Source organism: Oscarella lobularis, chromosome 5, assembly GCF_947507565.1.
Source record: "Oscarella lobularis chromosome 5, ooOscLobu1.1, whole genome shotgun sequence".
In the NCBI taxonomy this organism is placed as follows: domain Eukaryota; kingdom Metazoa; phylum Porifera; class Homoscleromorpha; order Homosclerophorida; family Oscarellidae; genus Oscarella; species Oscarella lobularis.
Genome location: NC_089179.1, coordinates 357,088 through 375,112, shown reverse-complemented (window position 1 = coordinate 375,112; position 18,025 = coordinate 357,088). Strand labels below are relative to the sequence as shown.

The following is an 18,025-nucleotide window of genomic DNA, read 5'->3' as shown; positions in this document are numbered from 1 at the left end:
TCAACTTCATTGACGAAATGAAAATCAGATCAAAATTTCTCGACCTGTTTCATCTGAACGAAAAGTACTTTTTGCTGACGGCAAGAGAGGCTTCGATTCTCTTTGAATTCTTCAAAGCGTTGGATATCAGAGACGAAATGGCTATTGACGGTACAGGACAAAAACAACCCTAGATCTCTCTTTCTCTCTGCTATACTTTTGATTTTAGACGTTCAGTTTCTGGCATTTATGAAGTCGATAACCGATCTCAGCAGAAAACAAATATATAACGTGTTTGATATGCTCGACATTGACGGTTCAGGAGTGCTTGACTTTGACGAATTTTATCTCCTAGCTTGCATTCTGCTTGCAGTAAAGGTAGGCTTCCTGACATAATCTTAGGGCCTTATATAGTCTACATTTACTGAGGATAACAAAGAGAAGCAGTTCATCCACCGTCATTCGCGAACGGTTTTTGAGCTGCTGGACGAAGACGGAAGCAATAACATATCGGCAGAAGAATTTGAAACTGTAGGGTTTCTCTTCAATTTTGACAAGGGTACTATTCGAGGATTGTTCAACGAGTTTGACGTTTCTGGCGATCAAGTATATATTGAGTTTTTTCTCTTCTAAATTTCGTTCCCAATGCCTCGTGTAGGAATTGAATTATCAGGAATTCAAAATGTTTGCAATGGCCTGCATCGACAAGCAAAACGAAGTCGATCGCAAACGCAAAGAGAAGGAGGAGAAGAAACGCGCTAAAGCGGCGGCTTTGGACGCCGAAGAGAATCCCAGAGCGAGCTCGTCCTGCGTCATACTCTAATCATGTAGAAAACTATTAGTATAGTGAAGAGGACTACATTATTAAGGAGATACAGTTATGACCAAAAAGCATACCGTTTTCATTAATACTCCATGGCACTCTGATCCGTATCGTCAGACCACGCTTTCTTCTTTTTCTCCTCCTCTTTTCTCTCACCGGTAGAGGCGTCGTTATTCATAGAAGGAGGATGAACGGTATCGCACTCATCAATTGCCACCTCCATTTCCTTCTTGAAGCACCACCACGACACGAAGAAACAAATAAAAGCGAGCGTGAAAACCGCTTCGGTAACTATGAGAACGTAGTAGGCCATCTTCTCGTTATCGTACACCCAGCAACTGCCTCTCCTGCCGCAATTCGAGCTCCACAGCACGCAACTCAAATCGATCACGGCGCCAATGAGAATGGGTCCCACAATGAAGCCACAGTGAGAGAACATTCGGTGAATTCCTAATCCAAGTGACCTATCCGGTTTAGCAACGCACCTACGTAGGAGAAAAAAATCAAGAAGCGTCAGCTCGGGTGGACGTACTACTCACCGAATGAGAACATTCACATACAAAGCCCCACCGCCAAAAATGATAAAGATCGCGAGAGCGGTAAAAACGCAAAATGGGATCAACCACGGACAACCACCTTCCGGATCGCAACTTCCTGACTTTGCTTGATACAGATAACCCTCGTCAGACTCGCGTTCATCTGCTTTGATGCATGAGCAATCCCAATAGATAAACTAAAACGAGTCAGTATAAGAGAATACCATTGAAAAAAGAACTACTGTATATACATCATCGTCATCTTCTTCTGTTGCGTTTGATTTTGTGCAGCCGGCGTGACACGGCGAAAAGTAGGTGAATTTATCGATGCCGCATATTGGATCAAACGTCTCCGTTTCGCACGAGCATTGCACATTGCAAGACGACGTCAAATTATCCTTGGACGAGCCGCTAAAAAAACTTTCGCCTAACGCAACACACAGAAATAAAAGAATGACCTGTCATTGTAAGCCGAATTCATTGATCCCGCTATAGGACCCGTCTTGCAAACCATGAGAAATGTTAACACGGTTCCCACGCCTATCACGGCAAATATCCACAATCCATTGGCTGAGCCGCGTCCAGATAATTTAATCCGCTTTGCGACCAGTCCAACTACGACGCTACCAAGGACGGCACTCGGAACGGTTGCCGCTCCGGCGACAATGCTTGAGCTCGAAGCGGGAATGCTGAACTGTTGCTGAAGAAACTTAGGCAAAAAGAGGTTGAGTCCCCCGACAACAATAGCGAGAAACATATTTCCGAAAATGGCAAACATTAGAACGGGATTGCGTAGAACGACGCGAAGTCGACCCCAAAACTCGTTCCACGACCTGCCAGTCTGCGTCGATGTCGATGCACTTTCCTTCGAATCCTCCCCAATACTTTTCTTCTCTCGCTCTTCGATCATTTCGATTGACTCGCGAACGCTGACAAGTCGTCTGCGTCGAATTCGGCCTGGAAAGCAGAGCAATGGTAAGCTAGTGAGAAGGAGTAGACAGCCTGCGACCACAAACTGCAGCCACCAGGCGCCAACCCAAGCCGGATGTTCGGGGGTGAGACCATCAGGTCGACTTGTACCCAAATCAACGTAAATATTCAAGAAGACGGAACCAGCGACGATGTATCCAATTGCCGCGCCGAGAGGAGATGCGGCGTTGAAGAAACCGGTGTGGGCGAAAAACGCGTGTTTTGTTGTATTGTCACTAAGAAAAGTTGGCGTGAGGACGTAGAGTATGGTGCCGGCGAAACCGCCGAGAATCATAGCGAAGACGAATATGACGTAGGCGCCCGATTGACCTGTGCGAGATAGGCAATTGGACGTGAATTCAGACGGCGTGACGTCGCACAATTCGTGCGCGCTGTCATTGCGACTCGGTTTGTAAGGTCTCGTAAACGACTGGGGCACTGCCCACGCAAAGGCGGCGATCGCAAGAAGGAAGCTGCCTAGAGCGAGTGCGCGAGGCCGATGCGATTTACCGCCGACGTAGCCGACGATCAAGCCGAAGGCGACGCAGGAGATGTCGTAGGCGCTCGAGAGGAAGCCCGCCTGCGTGCTCGTGAGATCGTAGCGACGTTCGAGAGACGATACGCTCGATGGGAAAAAACCTGCGAGGAGATTCACGTGCTTTTGTTGCCCCGTCGATCATCATGCGTTTACCGTTTATCATGAGGCTTTGAGTAAAAGAGAAGAGGATGGCAAAGAACGTGAACAGCTTGACGTTCTTCCACATGGAACCCATCTTTGGCTTCTTTTTCTTTAGCGTGCGCTCATGCAGTCTTCTACCACAGACAAGGTACCTATGGTTACAACAGGAAGTAGGACGAACTAACAACACAAACAAACAAGCAGAAACAAATGCAAGAAAGCAACCGACTTCGAAAAACACAGCCCACGCTTTTCAAATCATTTTCGACACGACTCGCCCTGACATTTGCGAAGATAATCGAGTCGTGTCTTTAGCTTGTCGACCTCCCCGGCATCAGCCGATCCTATGATATTTGTCAACTGCCACGGATCCTTTTTCAAATTGTAATACTCGTAGAAATTCGTATCGGTGAATTCGCAGTAGATTGAATCTCGCCCGTCGGCGCCACCTTCGAGAGTACGCAGACAGACATACGTATTATTCGAGCAGTCGATTTCGTGAAATTTGTCCGGCGGCGGAATGGGACACGTGACGCATCCGCATTGCGGCTTGCCCTCGCCGTGATAGTCGACGAGAAAATCGGTGCGCCACTCAGACGGTTCGACCTTTCCGCCTCGCGCAATTTCAAAGAACGAACGGCCGTCCATGGACGCGGGCGGCTCGCCGCCGCTCATGGCAATGAGAGACGGAGCGACGTCAATATTCAAAACGATTTCGTGGCGGGTCTCGTTGGCTGGAATGCCAGGTCCTCGAAGTAGCATTGGTATGCGAATGTCGTGTTCGTACGGCTCGCGTTTGTCGCCGGGTATGCAAAACTGACCCATCTGGAAACCGTGATCACTAAATAAATAGAAAATCATTTATAATTGCAATGATTTCGTATGCTTGACCTCGAATAGAGAATGTATGTATTCTCGAGCTTTCCCGTCTGATTAAGTGCGTCGAAAACGCGTCCGACGAGGTCGTTGACCGACCGTAGAGTGCCCCAGCGATTGCAAAAAATCGTGTCCGATGCATTGATTCGTTGATCGTCCATAATCGCCTGCTCTTTCACAACCCAATGCTTATCCTTGGAGTGATGATTCCAGTTGGGCGTTCGCGGCGAGTGCATGCCGGCGTACGTATCGGCGTATTGGGGCGCCGGCGTGAACGGACCGTGAGGAGCCGGCGTAGCGGCGACGAGCAAGAAGGGATCGTCTGGATGCAACTTGGTCGCGTTTTGAATGAATTCGACCGACCGGTTAGCAATGAGATCAGTGAAGTAGTCGGCATGGTAATCGTTGCCATGTTTTTCAACGACGCCGTTGAAGCTCACCAAATAATCGTAGTATTTGGAAATTCCGATGAGCCCCATCCAATCGTCCCAGCCGGGCGGTATGTGACCGGGTCCACCGGTTTTGTTGAATCCATACTGATTAAGATATTTGCCAAAATATCCCGTTCGATAGCCGGCCTCTTTGATGTAGGTAGCGTATGTACGCTTCTCGGGAACGGACTGCCAATCATCGGTGGCGGCACAGTTGCCGGCGATCGAATTATTCAATGCACTGTGATTGTGTATGTAGTTGCCGGTGAGGTAGGAAGAACAAGACGGGCAGCAGATTGGAGTGCTCACAAAGGCGTTAGAGAAAAAGACCTACTGTACATCAGAAAACGAGATAGAACTGAGGGGCGGGGCTTAGCTACTCACGCTGTCAAACTCTCTTTCTTAACGCTACAGCTTTATCTTAGCTTGAGATATCGTTGCTTTTCTCAAATATTTATGTACCCCTTGCTCAGTCATGAGCTTTCTCGTTTTTGCCATTGGTTCCAATCCTCCTAGAGTGACGTCCTGATCATCCGTTAGAATGAAGACTATGTTGGGTCGAGAGGATGCAGAAGTAGCATCAGGGAGAGAGACAAAACGAAACAGAAGCAGGAGTAGCTGTAGACGCATTTCAAAGAGATGGTACAGTCAAAGGCTACAAATTAACACGTGATACAACTCAGGTGATTATGAATTTATGAGCCGACCGTTTATGATCAGAAATCAATTTCACGTGTATTTTCTGAAAATATATTTCTTTTGCAAATCAAAACATCCGGGCGATGTGATCTTTATCAGTATGCTGCTTCGCCTCTGCCGCGCCCACTGCAGCCTTGCTACGAGACTGTTTTTTACAGTCTCGCGACATACCCGAATCGTTGCCGAAGAAAATCCCAGAGCGAGCACGTCCTGCGTCATACTCTAATCATGTAGAAAACATATATTAGTATAGCGAAGAGGACTACATTAAATAGATACAGTTATGACCAAATACGAAAAACATACCGTTTTTATTAATACTCCATGGCACTCTGATCCGTATCGTCAGACCACGCTTTCTTATTTTTCTCCTCCTCTTTTCTCTCACCGGTAGAGACGTCGTTATTCATAGAAGGAGGATGAACGGTATCGCACTCATCAATTGCCACCTCCATTTCCTTCTTGAAGCACCACCACGACACGAAGAAACAAATGCAGGCGAGCGTGAAAACCGCTTCGGTAACTATGAGAACGTAGTAGGCCATCTTCTCGTTATCGTACACCCAGCAACTGCCTCTCTTGCCGCAATTCGAGCTCCACAGCACGCAACTCAAATCGATCACGGCGCCAATGAGAACGGGTCCCACAATGAAGCCACAGTGAGAGAACATTCGGTGAATTCCTAATCCAAGTGACCTATCCGGTTTAGCAACGCACCTACGTAGTAGGAGAAAAAAATCAAGAAGCGTCAGCTTGGGTGGACGTACTGTACTACTCACCGAATGAGAACATTCACATACAAAGCCCCACCGCCAAAAACGATAAAGATCGCGAGAGCGATAAAAACGCAAAATGGGATCAACCACGGACAACCACCTTCCGGATCGCAACTTCCTGACTTTGCCTGATACAGATAACCCTCGTCAGACTCGCGCTCATCTGGTTTGATGCACGAGCAATCCCAATAAATAAACTAAAACGAGTCAGTATAAGAGAATACCATTGAAAAAAAGAACTATATACATCATCGTCATCTTCTTCTGTTGCGTTTGATTTTGTGCAGCCGGCGTGACACGGCGAAAAGTAGGTGAATTTATCGATGCCGCATATCGGATCATAAGTCTCCGTTTCGCACGAGCATTGCACATTGCAAGGCGACGTCAAATTATCCTTTGACGAGCCGCTAAAAAAGACAAACTTCCGCCTAACGCAACAGACAGAAATAAAAGAATGACAACCTGTCATTGTAAGCCGAATTCATTGATCCCGCTATAGAACCCGTCTTGCAAACCATGAGAAATGTTAACACGGTTCCCACGCCTATCGCGGCAAATATCCACAATCCATTGGCTGAGCCACGTCCAGATAATTTAATCCGCTTTGCGACCAGTCCAACTACGACGCTACCAAGGACGGCACTTGGAACGGTCGTCGCTCCGGCGACAATGCTTGAGCTCGAAGCGGGAATGCTGAACTGCTGCTGAAGAAACTTAGGCAAAAAGACGTTGAGTCCCCCGACAACAATAGCGAGAAACATATTTCCGAAAATGGCGAACATTAGAACGGGATTGCGTAGAACGACGCGAAGTTGACCCCAGAACTCGTTCCACGACCTGCCAGTCTGCGTGGATGCCGTCTGCGTCGATGCACTTTCCTTCGAGTCCTCCCCAATACTTTTCTTCTCTCGTTCTTCGATCATTTCGATTGACTCGCGAACGCTCACAAGTCGTCTGTGACGAATTCGGCTCGGAAAGCAGAGCAATGGTAAGCTTGTGAGAAGGAGTAGACAGCCCGAAACTACAAACTGCAGCCACCAGGCGCCAACCCAAGCCGGATGTTTGGGGGTGAGACCATCGGGTCGACTTGTACCCAAATCAACGTAAATATTCAAAAAGACGGAACCAGCGACGATGTATCCAATTGCCGCGCCGAGAGGATTTGCGGCGTTGAAGAAACCGGTGTGGGCGAAAAACGCGTGTTTTGTTGTATTGTCACTAAGAAAAGTTGGCGTGAGGACGTAGAGTATGGTGCTAGCGAAACCGCCGAGAATCATAGCGAAGACGAATATGACGTAGGCGCCCGATTGACCTGTGCGAGATAGACAAGTGGACGTGAATTCGGACGGCGTGACGTCGCACAATTCGTGCGCGCTGTCGTTGCGAGTCGGTTTGTAAGGTCTCGTAAACGACTGGGGCACTGCCCACGCAAAGGCGGCGATCGCAAGAAGGAAGCTGCCTAGAGCGAGTGCGCGAGGCCGATGCGATTTACCGCCGACGTAGCCGACGATCAAGCCGAAGGCGACGCAGGAGATGTCGTAGGCGCTCGCGAGGAAGCCCGCCTGCGTGCTCGTGAGATCGTAGCGTCGTTCGAGAGAGGATACGCTCGATGGGAAAAAACCTGCGAGGAGATTCACGTGCTTTTGTTGCCCCGTCGATCATCATGCGTTTACCGTTTATCGTGAGGCTTTGAGTGAAAGAGAAGAGGATGGCAAAGAACGTAAACAGCTTGACGTTCTGCCACATGGAACCCATCTTTGGCTTCTTTCTCTTTAGCGTGCGCTCATGCAGTCAAGGTACAACAGGAAGTCGAACTAACAACACAAACAAACAAGCAGAAACAAATGCAAGAAAACAACCGACTTCGAAACACAGCCTTTTCAAATCATTTTCGACACGACTCGCCCTGACATTTGCGAAGATAATCGAGTCGTGTCTTTAGCTTGTCGACCTCCCCGGCATCAGCCGATCCTATGATATTTGTCAACTGCCACGGATCCTTTTTCAAATTGTAATACTCGTAGAAATTCGTATCGGTAAATTCGCAGTAGATTGAATCTCGCCCGTCGGCGCCACCTTCGAGAGTACGCAGACAGACATACGTATTATTCGAACAGTCGATTTCGTGAAATTTGTCCGGCGGCGGAATGGGACACGTGACGCATTCGCATTGCGGCTTGCCCTCGCCGTGATAGTCGACGAGAAAATCGGTGCGCCACTCAGACGGTTCGACCTTTCCGCCTCGCGCAATTTCAAAGAACGAACGGCCGTCCATGGACGCGGGCGGCTCGCCGCCGCTCATGGCAATGAGAGACGGAGCGACGTCAATATTCAAAACGATTTCGTGGCGGGTCTCGTTGGCTGGAATGCCAGGTCCTCGAAGTAGCATTGGTATGCGAATGTCGTGTTCGTACGGCTCGCGTTTGTCGCCGGGTATGCAAAACTGACCCATCTGGAAACCGTGATCACTAAATAAATAGAAAATCATTTATAATTTAAATGATTTCGTATGCGTGACCCCGACCTCGAATAGAGAATGTATGTATTCTCGAGCTTTCCCGTCTGATTAAGTGCGTCGAAAACGCGTCCGACGAGGTCGTCGACCGACCGTAGAGTGCCCCAGCGATTGCAGAAAATCGTGTCTGATGCGTTGATTCGTTGATCGTCCATAATCGCCTGCTCCTTCACAACCCAATGCTTGTCCTTGGAGTGATGATTCCAGTTGGGCGTTCGCGGCGAGTGCATGCCGGCGTACGTATCAGCGTATTGGGGCGCCGGGGTGAACGGACCGTGGGGCGCCGGCGTGGCGGCGACGAGCAAGAAAGGATCGTCTGGATGCAACTTGGTCGTGTTGTGAATGAACTCGATTGACCGATTAGCAATGAGATCAGTGAAGTAGTCGGCATGGTAATCGTTGCCATGTTTTTCAACGACGCCGTTGAAGCTCACCGAATAATCGTAGTATTTGGAGTTTCCGATGAGCCCCATCCAATCGTCCCAGCCAGGTGGTATGTGTCCCGGTCCATTATCACCCGTTTTGTTGAATCCATACTGATTAAGATATTTGCCAAAATAGCCCGTTCGATAGCCGGCCTCTTTGATGTAGGTAGCATATGTACGCTTCTCGGGACCGGACTGCCAATCATCGGTGGCGGCACAGTTGCCGGCGATCGAATTATTCAATGCACCGTGATTGTGTATGTAGTTGCCGGTGAGGTAGGAAGAACGAGACGGGCAGCAGATTGGTGTGCTTACGAAGGCGTTAGAGAAAAAGACCTACATCAGAAAATGAGATAGAACTGAGGGGCGGGGCTTAGCTACTCATGTGTACTGTACTCTCTTTCCTAACGCTACAGCTTTATCTTAGCTTGAGATATCGTTGCTGTGCTCAAATTTTATGTACCCCTTGCTCAGTCATGAGTTTTTTCGTTTTTGCCATTGGTTCCAATCCTCCTAGAGTGACGTCCTGATCATCCGTTAGAATGAAGACTATGTTAGGTCGAGAGGATGCAGAAGTAGCATCAGGGAGAGAGACAAAATGAAACAGAAGCAGGAGTAGCTGTAGACGCATTTCAAAGAGATGGTACAGTCAAAGGCTACAAATTAACACGTGATACAACTCAGGTGATTATGAATTTATGAGCCGACCGTTTATGATCAGAAATCAATTTCACGTGTATTTTCTGAAAATATATTTTTCTTTTGCAAATCAAAACAAGAGGCATCCGGGCGATGTGATCTTTATCAGTATGCTGCTTCGCTTCTGCCGCGCCCACTGTAGCCCTGCTACGAGACTGTTTTCTACAGTCTCGCGACATACCCGAATCGTTGCCGCCACTCTTGACTCAGATGCCAGACGCTTGACGATTCAAAACGAAGACGAGAAGCGGTACAGCTTGCCATTCGCTTACGCGCGAGAGCACGCTCTCAAGACGGCGTCGAAGGAACCCATTCGAAGCGCCATACGAAGTGGCACTGTCACTCCTACCAAAGTTCGCATCGTCAATGACGCAGCCTTTGTTGATTGGTCCACGGGTGAGCAAACGGAAATCGATTCTGAATGGCTGGCACGTCATTTTGGAAGGCGAGAAAGCAAAGCAGTTTCGCCGTTTGAGAGTCTGGAAAAAACGTATTGGAGATCAGATTATGATTGCCACGCTGCTAATACTGTGGACTTCACTGATATTCTGAATGACGACGTCAAATTGCTTGAATTTCTCAAAACGCTGGAAAGGTACGGAATGGTCGTTATCAATAATGCCACAAGTGAAAGCGGTCAATTACTGAAATTGGCAAAGAGAGCTGGTTGGCTGAAGTCGTGCATCTATGGGTAAAATTAATATCAGCATTGGAACGTTCACTTAGTTTTCCCTATAGGAATCTTATTACTGTCAAGTCAGTACAAAATCATACCAACCTTGCCAATACCAACATTGGTCTTGAATTGCACGGTGATCTTCCTCACTTGGCCTATTCTCCAGAAGTGCTAAAATCAGAACTCTAATGGTACCTTTGATGATAATGATCATTTGTTTTAGTACCAAATGTTCCACTGCATTGAACAACTTTCAGGTCCTCGTGCGGGGGCTGGATGGTACAGCGATGGATTCGCTGTCGCTTCTTACTTGAGAAAAGAATTTCCGCGTGATTTTGATATTCTCAGCAAAAGCACGGTGCAGTTCCAGTATGATGTGGCCGACTACCTTGACTTCAATTGTGAACACTGGGGCCCAATAATCAAGTACGTAATTTCAATACTTGAGTAAATATACTATTGACGTATTTTAGATTGGATCGATACGGCGATATCGAGGCTGTCTTTCTGACAAATTCCGTTCGAGGAGATCGCTTTTCTCACAAAATGAAAAGTTGTCTCAGTGACTGGTATGCCGCATATCGTCGTTTTGTTCAACTTGCGCACAATTCTCGCTTCATCACCGAAGTCAAACTGAGTCCGGGTCAAATTCTCGTATTTGACAATTTGCGCATCTTTCATGGACGCCCCGAATATCTGCTGAAAGAGAATAGAGAAGTGAGACGACTTGAGGTAGTTTACATTGACAAGGATGCCGTTTATGCTAAGGCAAGAGAACTGCTTAATTTTTTGTGACATCATTTGTACTGGGCGTACCCTGGGGCGTACACTGGGCGTGTAGTAGCGCGCTTCATCGTCGTTTCCTGGTCGTTTCGAAGCGTTTGTGCTTTGTGATCCCGATAGATCCTGATGCCGAACTGTCCGAGCTGCAACAAGGCCGTCTATTTCGGTGCGACGCTAGCCTCTCTCCTACGCGCTGCCTCGAGTTTCGAAAAAGAGGCGTTGTTCCTCGTCTTACCTCTCTAGTTTCATCGTTTGACAGTGCGCCTTCGTTCTTGTTCTTTTAGCCGAGCGAGTGACGTCTCTCGGCAAGGATTGGCATCGCGGTTGCCTTCGTTGCGGAAAGTGCAAGAAAACGCTCACGCCCGGAAGCCACGCCGAGGTGAAAACATTCCCCTTTTTTTGGGCGCAGGACCTTCTATCTCTTTTAAATAGCGAGAAGGCAAGCCCTATTGTTCTAATCCCTGCTACAGTTCACTGTTTGGACCGGGAGGATTTGGCCGAGGTGGAGCAGAATCGTACAAGTATTGAATCGGACACGACTCTGAAAAATCGTGACTCCTATTTACTGTACTCTCGTGCCTTCTTTTGTGACTGGATTTCAATTTGAATGTTTTGTGTGAATTCTGCCTACTTCCGGCTTTCGTGCGTGCGCTAGAAAACGAATGGGCGACTTCAAACCTTTGCTTCGAGTGAAGAGACGTCGATGGGAAGATCCTGCTGAAGCGTTCTGTGAGTCGAGAAGGAATCTCGTTGCTTTTTCTGGTATTCCTCGCCTATCGCAGTAATCAGCGCCAAGCGACGACGCGACGACGCCGATAAGAGCGGTCGATACTTACTCTAGAGCGACGATTTTAGTCGATATTGTTCGTAAATCAGATCAGGCAATCTTTCGCTTCGTTGCGACGTTAGAGGAAGGCAGCGAAGAAGCAGCGAACACGTTTGTCGTGAGTTCCCGTACAGAAATTCAATCCGTCTGATTGGCAGGTGACATTTTTTCGCAGGAACGCCGAAGTCAACAGCTTAGGTCTCAATTGAAGTTGCCGCAAACGTCTGGAATAAAGAAGAAAAGAATAGAAAAGAGAGCTGAGAAGCAGGCAAAATTCTTTTTTTTTTGAGTTTTGCAGAAGCTGGCATTGTCTATTTAATTAAGGCGTCGGCGTCCCTAAAGAGGTATAAAATCGTATCAAGACAACGAGATGTGGAGTGAGAATGTCATGCATCTAATGAACTTGACGAAAATCTTGATCTGAGACAGAGACGACCCCTCCGATGCATCTGATTTGGAGAGCGAAGCCAAGCGACTATTTCAGCTGTACGACATAATAGAAGAGGAAGAGGATCCAAAGAAAGACAAAAAGTACGAATGATGACGGTTCATATCTTTTTCTCTTGACCACAAAGGTGCACACTGTAAAGAAAAGAAACCCGTAGAAGTGAGGTGCTTGAAGCGTTGGATCCAGACGCGCTTCTCTGCAATAGCGTGGCAATGATACGAGAGAAACTGAACGTTGCCTGTTGTATTGGTGAGCATCAAATCCCATTGGTGTGCTACTGGATTTTTGACTATGAATGAAGGAGATCAAGACGATTCCTCTTTTGTTTATGACCTCTACTATCCTGTGGTGGATGATGCTGTAATTCATTTAGATAGAGAGTGAGAGCAGTGTTAGTTGTTTGGATTTTTTCACTCACACTCTCTCTCTGTCGTTAGCGTTCGAATTGAAACGTTAGACGGCCTAGAATGTCTGTATTCTGACGATGAAGAGTCTCAGAATGCAGTAGATGACGAGGACGATTCCAACGGTAAGTGTAGCACTTCACGGAAAGAAAAGAGGTCAACCTTTCCTCCCTTAGATGAATCAAATTGGCGAAATGACTATCCTGAAGAAGAGAACAGTGAGTAGTAGAAACTTACGACAGCCTTGGTCACCAGTACGCTAGGCGAGTCAGACGTCGATGAAGAGGAGCGCTTTCAAGCTGACTCAAAACATAAGACATATGAGATATGGTAAGTCTTCTATGACAGTAGACAGTCTGAGAAGAGAACCGTATTTTAGGAAGAAACAAACGAAAAGAGAACTTGGTCTCACCGAGCGTTTCTCAGACGAAGACAATGAAGATTGTGAAGAGGACGAACTCGCCTTTTATAGCAACAGAGAAGAATACTGTTACTACGATCAATCTTGAAAATGAGATAAGGTTTTAAAAAAAGTACAGTAGGTCAAAAAATCAGACTCTTTCGTCCAAAATTTTAAGCACTTCCCTGCACATGTCTTGGCAATGTTGCAACTCTCCTCTCGCTTCAGACGTGATCTGTGTTAAGTAAACTGATTAATTTAAAAAGAACGAGGAAAACTTATTTGCTTGCTTTGCTGCGTTGTTCCACGTTCACCAAGTCCTGCGTTGACGCTCGAAGCATCTGCATTGCCGCCCACGCGCCAGTCTCGAGACTTTTAGCTCCAATCTAAAGTGCATCTGGTTTCTCTTTTAACACTATTTCCTCTTTTCGTTACCTGCATGTCAGGTTTGCATGCTATGCTGGCGTATTTGGCCATATCCAAGAACGATGTCCAGCACTTGTTTATCGATTTCAAGATTTGCAGTGGAACCTGAATCTCGCTACTGTCAACCCTAGAGAGAAACCGAACATGAAACATTCTCGCTGCCTTTATTGGTCATCTAGCTACTTGCCCTGAAACACTGGTTGCCGTCGACGCCTGCGTGACAGCGAATGACGTATTGAGCTTCCTGCCTAATAATTTTACTTACTGTTTCTTGATAAGACGCATCCATTAGATTCAGCAGCTCTTCTGTACTTCGAACCAGTGGTGGAATGAGCTGTCTCATGTTCGTCTCAACTGACTGGAATTTCTTCAAACCGAATGTCATCCATCCGCTCATACTGCCCAAGGCTGCTCCCTGAGCATCGAATGCAAGATGAACTCAAAGGAGACGATTTTTTTCGTTCTAAATATACCAAGGCTGCGGTCGTTGCCGCGACTGTCAAGCCGCCGGGAGTGTACGTCCTGCCGCCCACACTCTCCACAAACTTTCGAACTTGCATTGACAAAATTGGTCCACATGATCCCTGTCCAACAATATTTCTAAAACGAAAACGAGATAGCGTAGGGATAACGCTGCAAAAAAATAAAATCACTCAAGAATTCGAGTCTTCGGATCAAATTTGTGCAACGAGTCCAACCCTAATCTCTCTATAGCCTAATATCATAGATACATCATTGGTTTAGCGTGGCATTTCATTTCTTACCAGTTTGACTTTTTGCTCCTCGTCAGAGATAAACAGGTCGTCCTTCTTGATGTAATAGTCAGCTGCAGAGATGAGAATGCCGAGGGGAACAATGCCTTCAAGATGAGAGCCAACAACAGCCACGCGTAAATCCTAAAACGCATCTAACGACAACAAAAGTACATCTATGTCTTAACTCCCCCACCTTAGCGTCTTTCAAGCATTCCTCATAAACTTCATGTATAGATGTTATAGAAGTATCGACAATCGTCACAGCAACTTGCACGAGTCGTTGCTCCTCGTGAAAGCGTCCTTGAGCCTTAACAGCCTTCAATCTACCTGGCTAAAGAAATCAAAAAATCAATCAACTAATTAAATAATTAATCAATTAATCAATTACACCTGCGTAGAAGATCTGCCCTCTTCTCGAATATTCAAAGCAATTCGATTGGCCTGCTCTTTTGTTGCAAGCAAATTGACGTTGAAATTAACGGAATAGGGACGGGCTCCGGCAACCGTCGCGCCCCACGACGGAACAAAGCAAGCCGGACCATAATCGGGTTTCCATTCCGGTTTCACAATCTAAATTTAGCCAAATTTTTATAATTCATTTTTTCTCTGATCGTTTTCTCGCCTTTTCGGCTAGACCCTCGTATTGGCCTTCGCGAATTTGAGCGAGCGTCTTGCGATAGTCGTGCGTAGCCGACATTTCGTACATGTAAACGGGAACGCCCATTTCGTCGCCCAAACGCCGTCCGAAGTGCCTCGAACACAGAACGAGACCTTCGGGCGACATTCCCTTGATCGGCTTGAACGGGCAAACGTCGAGCGCGCCCATACGAGGATGCGTGCCTTTGATTGGTGAAGTAAACATCCGACCACGCCCTCCCTCCCTGTGCTCGAATTTTTCCCTGTACCTGTGTGCGTTTCCATGTCGATTTTCTGTTTAGCGACTTTAGCGCCGGCCATGAGAGCCTCGATAACGGCGTCCGGCGCGCCGACGATCGTGTACGCCGTCCGGTTCGCCTCCTCGTTCACGTTGACGTCGATGAGCGACGCCTGGGCGCTCATCGCGTCGCCAATTGCCGATATGACGTCTTGCCGACGACCCTCGGAAAAGTTGGGAGCACATACAACGAGCTGAGCCATCGAGAAAACACGAAGAGACACTAAAAACTAAACATGCACATAGTTATCAAAAACCACGTGATCATTTCTTTATTGCCAAGTCGAGCCGTTGAAATAATCCTGACCCGAATTCATGATGACCGAATAGACGGTTTCAGAATTGAATACGCCTCTCGATCCATTTGCTGCCGGCGTCCCTAGCACGCCCATCAGATTTGAAGCGCTGATTCCGGCTTGACCCATCTTTCTCATCGCACTAATACCCAAGTCGCGGCGATCGTCTTGTGGAGGCGCATTAGTGTTGTGATCGTAATTCGTTTCGAGGACAAACCAAGGCTCCGGTCCGTTGGGAATAGACCAGACGTCGACGCTAAATTCCTTTCTCGTTATGACGGCACCCTCATTTCCCGTCAATCCACCGAGAATAAAATACACGCTCGACGCCAAGGGAGCCCCAGCCAACGTCTTCAAAGCATCCCCATAGGTCGCATTCGTGCTCAAAACGTCTCTCATTAGAAATCCGACGGAGCGAGAGTGCTGAAAAATCATTCGCTCCAAGGCTATGCCGACGGAAAAAATGCCGTCAGACGGCTTTCGTTCGTCGGCAGTCACCGAAAAGGCTCCATGTCTCATTCCCGTCATGGCGCCAATGTATCCCACCCACGTGATCGTTTTGAAGACGGAAACGCCGCCCTTGTGAAAATTGGCGACGATCGTTATATTTCTCATGGAATCGCCGTCAAACGACCAGTCCAAATTTCGCGCGTGCCAAATCCGGTTTGACGCGTCGACGCAGACGATGCTCGTGCAAAAGGTCGAGAATTCGTAGAGAAGATTCACGCCGACGATGGTGGAGAGTGGCAATTCTTTGCCGTAGCCCATGTCACGTGCCGTGTTCGCGACGCCTCGCATCTCTTCGGCGTATTCGCTGGGAACGTGTTTTTCGAGTTCGGACGCTACTAATTCGACGAGCGTCCACGTCTTTTCGTTTAGCGAGTCTATGTAGTCGAGGAGGGGGCCGAACGAGCCTTCGAAACCGTATTTTGTGACGACTTCGTGGACAGACGCTTGCCAGCGTTCGCTCGGTGCCGCGTCGAGATCGATTACCTTCTCTGGAATCGTTCGAGGCACGGACGAAGCTGCTTGGGTCACGAACGCCAAGAGAACGAAAGCGGTACGCATGATTCTCTGACAATGTACGGGCCACCTAACCACGCCCACAACTTACAAAACCGACTGTTCATTACGTATACTATATACACAATCCTGATATAACTCCTTTGCTGCCTCAAGAAATTTCACCATACCAGAGTGTAATTCTTGTAGCTCTTTTCCTGACACATGGTCATGTATATGCTTCATGGCATCTGAACTGAACACCGACATTACACTGTTGACGAGATTCCACATTCTTTGATCCTTAATTGTACACATGCGCAAGACATCAGACAATACAATTTCCTTAGGGATCCGACTGTTTGATGCAGCTCTTTTGAGGCAATCGCTACTTAGCCTACTGAAGTCAATCAATTTGCTCATGCCTGATATGTCTTCCTCAGACAACACAGTGCCAACAGAAGACTTGAGAAGTGCTTCAAGCGCTTCAAAAGATGCAGTAGCGAAAGCTTCAGGATTTCGCAGCAGATTGAGAGAAGAAACGATTTTATGAAAACCGTCCGTGCCAATTGTACCGCGTCTGCAGTGATGCAGCAGATAACTTTCACCCAAAAGGATATTGTCCTTTTTATCATCGTAGCGGCTCCATTGCCCTTTATAAGCTGCTACCGTTAAATTCAGATCTGCCAACAATTCGGGCGGATACTCAATGCAATGGCTAATGGTTGCATCCCAAACAACAAAGGCACACTCTTCCAGCAAAGGCTGACGGCAATTCAACTGATGAAGATCTGCAAACAGCAGAGCATGAAACATCCAATCAACGTACTGGCGATAGTCAGGTAGTTCAGCTTCTTGAACAGATGCCAAGTCGGCAGCATAAGCCTGCTCATCATCAGGAAGAACGAGATCAATAAGAGCCTCAAAAAATGTCACTCGCCCCTTTGGAGTCAGCGTAGGCTGCAAGAGCTCTTCGTTTGTAGGCAGATGAGCGGACCAGCAAACATATGCCAGTGCAATAAGCAATGCACCATCAGCTACACTGGCTTCTTTCAGCTTTGCAAGCAACCACAGTACCCAGTCTCTAGGCAATTCCCGTACAAGCCTAATTTCTTCCTTACTGAAATGACAGACTTCTTTCCACGCATTAGCCAAGGCACAGCAGCATTTCTCCACAATGCCTTCCATTTCAGCGCTTTGAGCGGCGATCTTCGACCCGTTTAGAACTTCTAAGCACTTTACCGCATTCTCTGATACAATAGCATCGAGCCTTTCTCGAACGACAGTAAGGAGATTACCGGGCGAATAAGCGTCAGTCATATTGAGATAAGAAGCGGCGCAGACAAGGGGCCCCACGTTGACGCACGTAATTCTTGGCGTGATATCGATGGAGTAACAAAAGTCGGCGACTAGATCGAACGCTTCAACACCGCCTGGTAGATCGACCAACGTGACGCTGTCCGAATCGATCATGTTCGAGCTGACCAGGCCGTCGAAGTATTTCGATCTGCCGACGAGAGGAAACTTGTGCAGTTTCATTGTCGTGCCTTTGATTCGCACTGAAATGTCGCTGAGTTTTCCCGTCTTTCGGAGATCGACGAAGGCCATTGTTCTGTTTCCGCAGAGGCGCAAGCAAGCCACGTGGACTAACTCCAGACGCACGCGCAC

At 47.6% G+C, this 18,025-nt stretch overlaps 11 protein-coding genes across 14 annotated transcripts; 4 read left to right on the top strand and 7 right to left on the bottom strand.

Annotated features, from left to right (window-relative positions):
• Positions 1-17: 17 nt before the first annotated feature.
• Positions 18-872, top strand: LOC136187132 (EF-hand calcium-binding domain-containing protein 9-like). The gene is made up of 4 exons (XM_065974659.1): positions 18-150; positions 209-357; positions 409-585; positions 638-872. The coding sequence occupies exons 1-4, from the start codon at positions 18-20 to the stop codon at positions 800-802; spliced, it is 624 nt and encodes a 207-aa protein (XP_065830731.1). The 3' UTR covers positions 803-872.
• On the bottom strand, positions 789-3,097 carry LOC136187114 (solute carrier organic anion transporter family member 4C1-like). Its single transcript, XM_065974637.1, has 5 exons — positions 2,999-3,097; positions 1,797-2,946; positions 1,590-1,749; positions 1,342-1,535; positions 789-1,287 (listed from the first exon to the last, which is right to left on the bottom strand). Exons 1-5 carry the CDS (start codon positions 3,078-3,080, stop codon positions 885-887), a joined length of 1,989 nt encoding a protein of 662 aa, XP_065830709.1. The 5' UTR covers positions 3,081-3,097; the 3' UTR covers positions 789-884.
• Positions 3,098-3,230: 133 nt separating this feature from the next.
• On the bottom strand, positions 3,231-4,791 carry LOC136187313 (N-acetylglucosamine-6-sulfatase-like). Its single transcript, XM_065974892.1, has 3 exons — positions 4,756-4,791; positions 3,878-4,623; positions 3,231-3,827 (listed from the first exon to the last, which is right to left on the bottom strand). The coding sequence occupies exons 1-3, from the start codon at positions 4,789-4,791 to the stop codon at positions 3,245-3,247; spliced, it is 1,365 nt and encodes a 454-aa protein (XP_065830964.1). The 3' UTR covers positions 3,231-3,244.
• LOC136187113 (solute carrier organic anion transporter family member 4A1-like) lies at positions 4,484-7,539 on the bottom strand. 3 transcript variants are annotated; one of them, XR_010669852.1, is made up of 8 exons: positions 7,442-7,539; positions 6,231-7,389; positions 6,016-6,175; positions 5,772-5,965; positions 5,299-5,709; positions 5,001-5,214; positions 4,678-4,948; positions 4,484-4,626 (listed from the first exon to the last, which is right to left on the bottom strand). XR_010669852.1 is itself a non-coding variant. In XM_065974636.1 (5 exons), the coding sequence occupies exons 1-5, from the start codon at positions 7,521-7,523 to the stop codon at positions 5,307-5,309; spliced, it is 1,998 nt and encodes a 665-aa protein (XP_065830708.1). In that variant the 5' UTR covers positions 7,524-7,539; the 3' UTR covers positions 5,225-5,306. The 3 variants fall into 3 exon arrangements, 1 of the variants encoding a protein (XP_065830708.1); XR_010669853.1 differs by having other exon boundaries at positions 4,512-4,623; XM_065974636.1 differs by lacking the exons at positions 4,484-4,626; positions 4,678-4,948; positions 5,001-5,214 and having other exon boundaries at positions 5,225-5,709.
• A 114-nt stretch (positions 7,540-7,653) lies between these two features.
• Positions 7,654-11,844, bottom strand: LOC136187120 (N-acetylglucosamine-6-sulfatase-like). 2 transcript variants are annotated; one of them, XM_065974645.1, is made up of 12 exons: positions 11,703-11,844; positions 11,102-11,639; positions 10,900-11,052; positions 10,541-10,846; positions 10,310-10,491; positions 10,186-10,254; positions 10,053-10,139; positions 9,937-9,994; positions 9,417-9,886; positions 9,172-9,364; positions 8,293-9,044; positions 7,654-8,236 (listed from the first exon to the last, which is right to left on the bottom strand). In XM_065974645.1, the coding sequence occupies exons 10-12, from the start codon at positions 9,337-9,339 to the stop codon at positions 7,654-7,656; spliced, it is 1,503 nt and encodes a 500-aa protein (XP_065830717.1). In that variant the 5' UTR covers positions 9,340-9,364; positions 9,417-9,886; positions 9,937-9,994; positions 10,053-10,139; positions 10,186-10,254; positions 10,310-10,491; positions 10,541-10,846; positions 10,900-11,052; positions 11,102-11,639; positions 11,703-11,844. The 2 variants fall into 2 exon arrangements, with proteins under 2 accessions (XP_065830717.1, XP_065830718.1); XM_065974646.1 differs by lacking the exons at positions 10,900-11,052; positions 11,102-11,639; positions 11,703-11,844 and having other exon boundaries at positions 10,541-10,779; positions 10,825-10,882.
• LOC136187124 (gamma-butyrobetaine dioxygenase-like) lies at positions 9,509-10,955 on the top strand. The gene is made up of 4 exons (XM_065974650.1): positions 9,509-10,098; positions 10,146-10,251; positions 10,307-10,509; positions 10,557-10,955. Exons 1-4 carry the CDS (start codon positions 9,518-9,520, stop codon positions 10,876-10,878), a joined length of 1,212 nt encoding a protein of 403 aa, XP_065830722.1. The 5' UTR covers positions 9,509-9,517; the 3' UTR covers positions 10,879-10,955.
• Positions 10,935-11,487, top strand: LOC136187133 (cysteine-rich protein 1-like). The gene is made up of 3 exons (XM_065974660.1): positions 10,935-11,032; positions 11,151-11,245; positions 11,299-11,487. Exons 1-3 carry the CDS (start codon positions 10,993-10,995, stop codon positions 11,392-11,394), a joined length of 231 nt encoding a protein of 76 aa, XP_065830732.1. The 5' UTR covers positions 10,935-10,992; the 3' UTR covers positions 11,395-11,487.
• On the top strand, positions 11,522-13,206 carry LOC136187129 (probable RNA polymerase II nuclear localization protein SLC7A6OS). The gene is made up of 12 exons (XM_065974657.1): positions 11,522-11,595; positions 11,649-11,690; positions 11,743-11,810; positions 11,868-11,960; positions 12,017-12,069; positions 12,122-12,223; positions 12,283-12,389; positions 12,442-12,520; positions 12,578-12,669; positions 12,721-12,762; positions 12,808-12,874; positions 12,924-13,206. Exons 1-12 carry the CDS (start codon positions 11,529-11,531, stop codon positions 13,051-13,053), a joined length of 942 nt encoding a protein of 313 aa, XP_065830729.1. The 5' UTR covers positions 11,522-11,528; the 3' UTR covers positions 13,054-13,206.
• On the bottom strand, positions 13,030-15,262 carry LOC136187118 (formimidoyltransferase-cyclodeaminase-like). Its single transcript, XM_065974643.1, has 12 exons — positions 15,031-15,262; positions 14,748-14,965; positions 14,516-14,695; positions 14,319-14,456; positions 14,135-14,266; positions 14,024-14,085; positions 13,844-13,970; positions 13,636-13,785; positions 13,558-13,583; positions 13,380-13,497; positions 13,235-13,330; positions 13,030-13,179 (listed from the first exon to the last, which is right to left on the bottom strand). Exons 1-12 carry the CDS (start codon positions 15,260-15,262, stop codon positions 13,096-13,098), a joined length of 1,563 nt encoding a protein of 520 aa, XP_065830715.1. The 3' UTR covers positions 13,030-13,095.
• LOC136187126 (N-acylethanolamine-hydrolyzing acid amidase-like) lies at positions 15,234-16,462 on the bottom strand. Its single transcript, XM_065974653.1, has one exon. It carries the CDS (start codon positions 16,421-16,423, stop codon positions 15,332-15,334), a length of 1,092 nt encoding a protein of 363 aa, XP_065830725.1. The 5' UTR covers positions 16,424-16,462; the 3' UTR covers positions 15,234-15,331.
• On the bottom strand, positions 16,408-17,986 carry LOC136187122 (uncharacterized). Its single transcript, XM_065974647.1, has one exon. The coding sequence runs from the start codon at positions 17,963-17,965 to the stop codon at positions 16,466-16,468; it is 1,500 nt and encodes a 499-aa protein (XP_065830719.1). The 5' UTR covers positions 17,966-17,986; the 3' UTR covers positions 16,408-16,465.
• Positions 17,987-18,025: the final 39 nt, after the last annotated feature.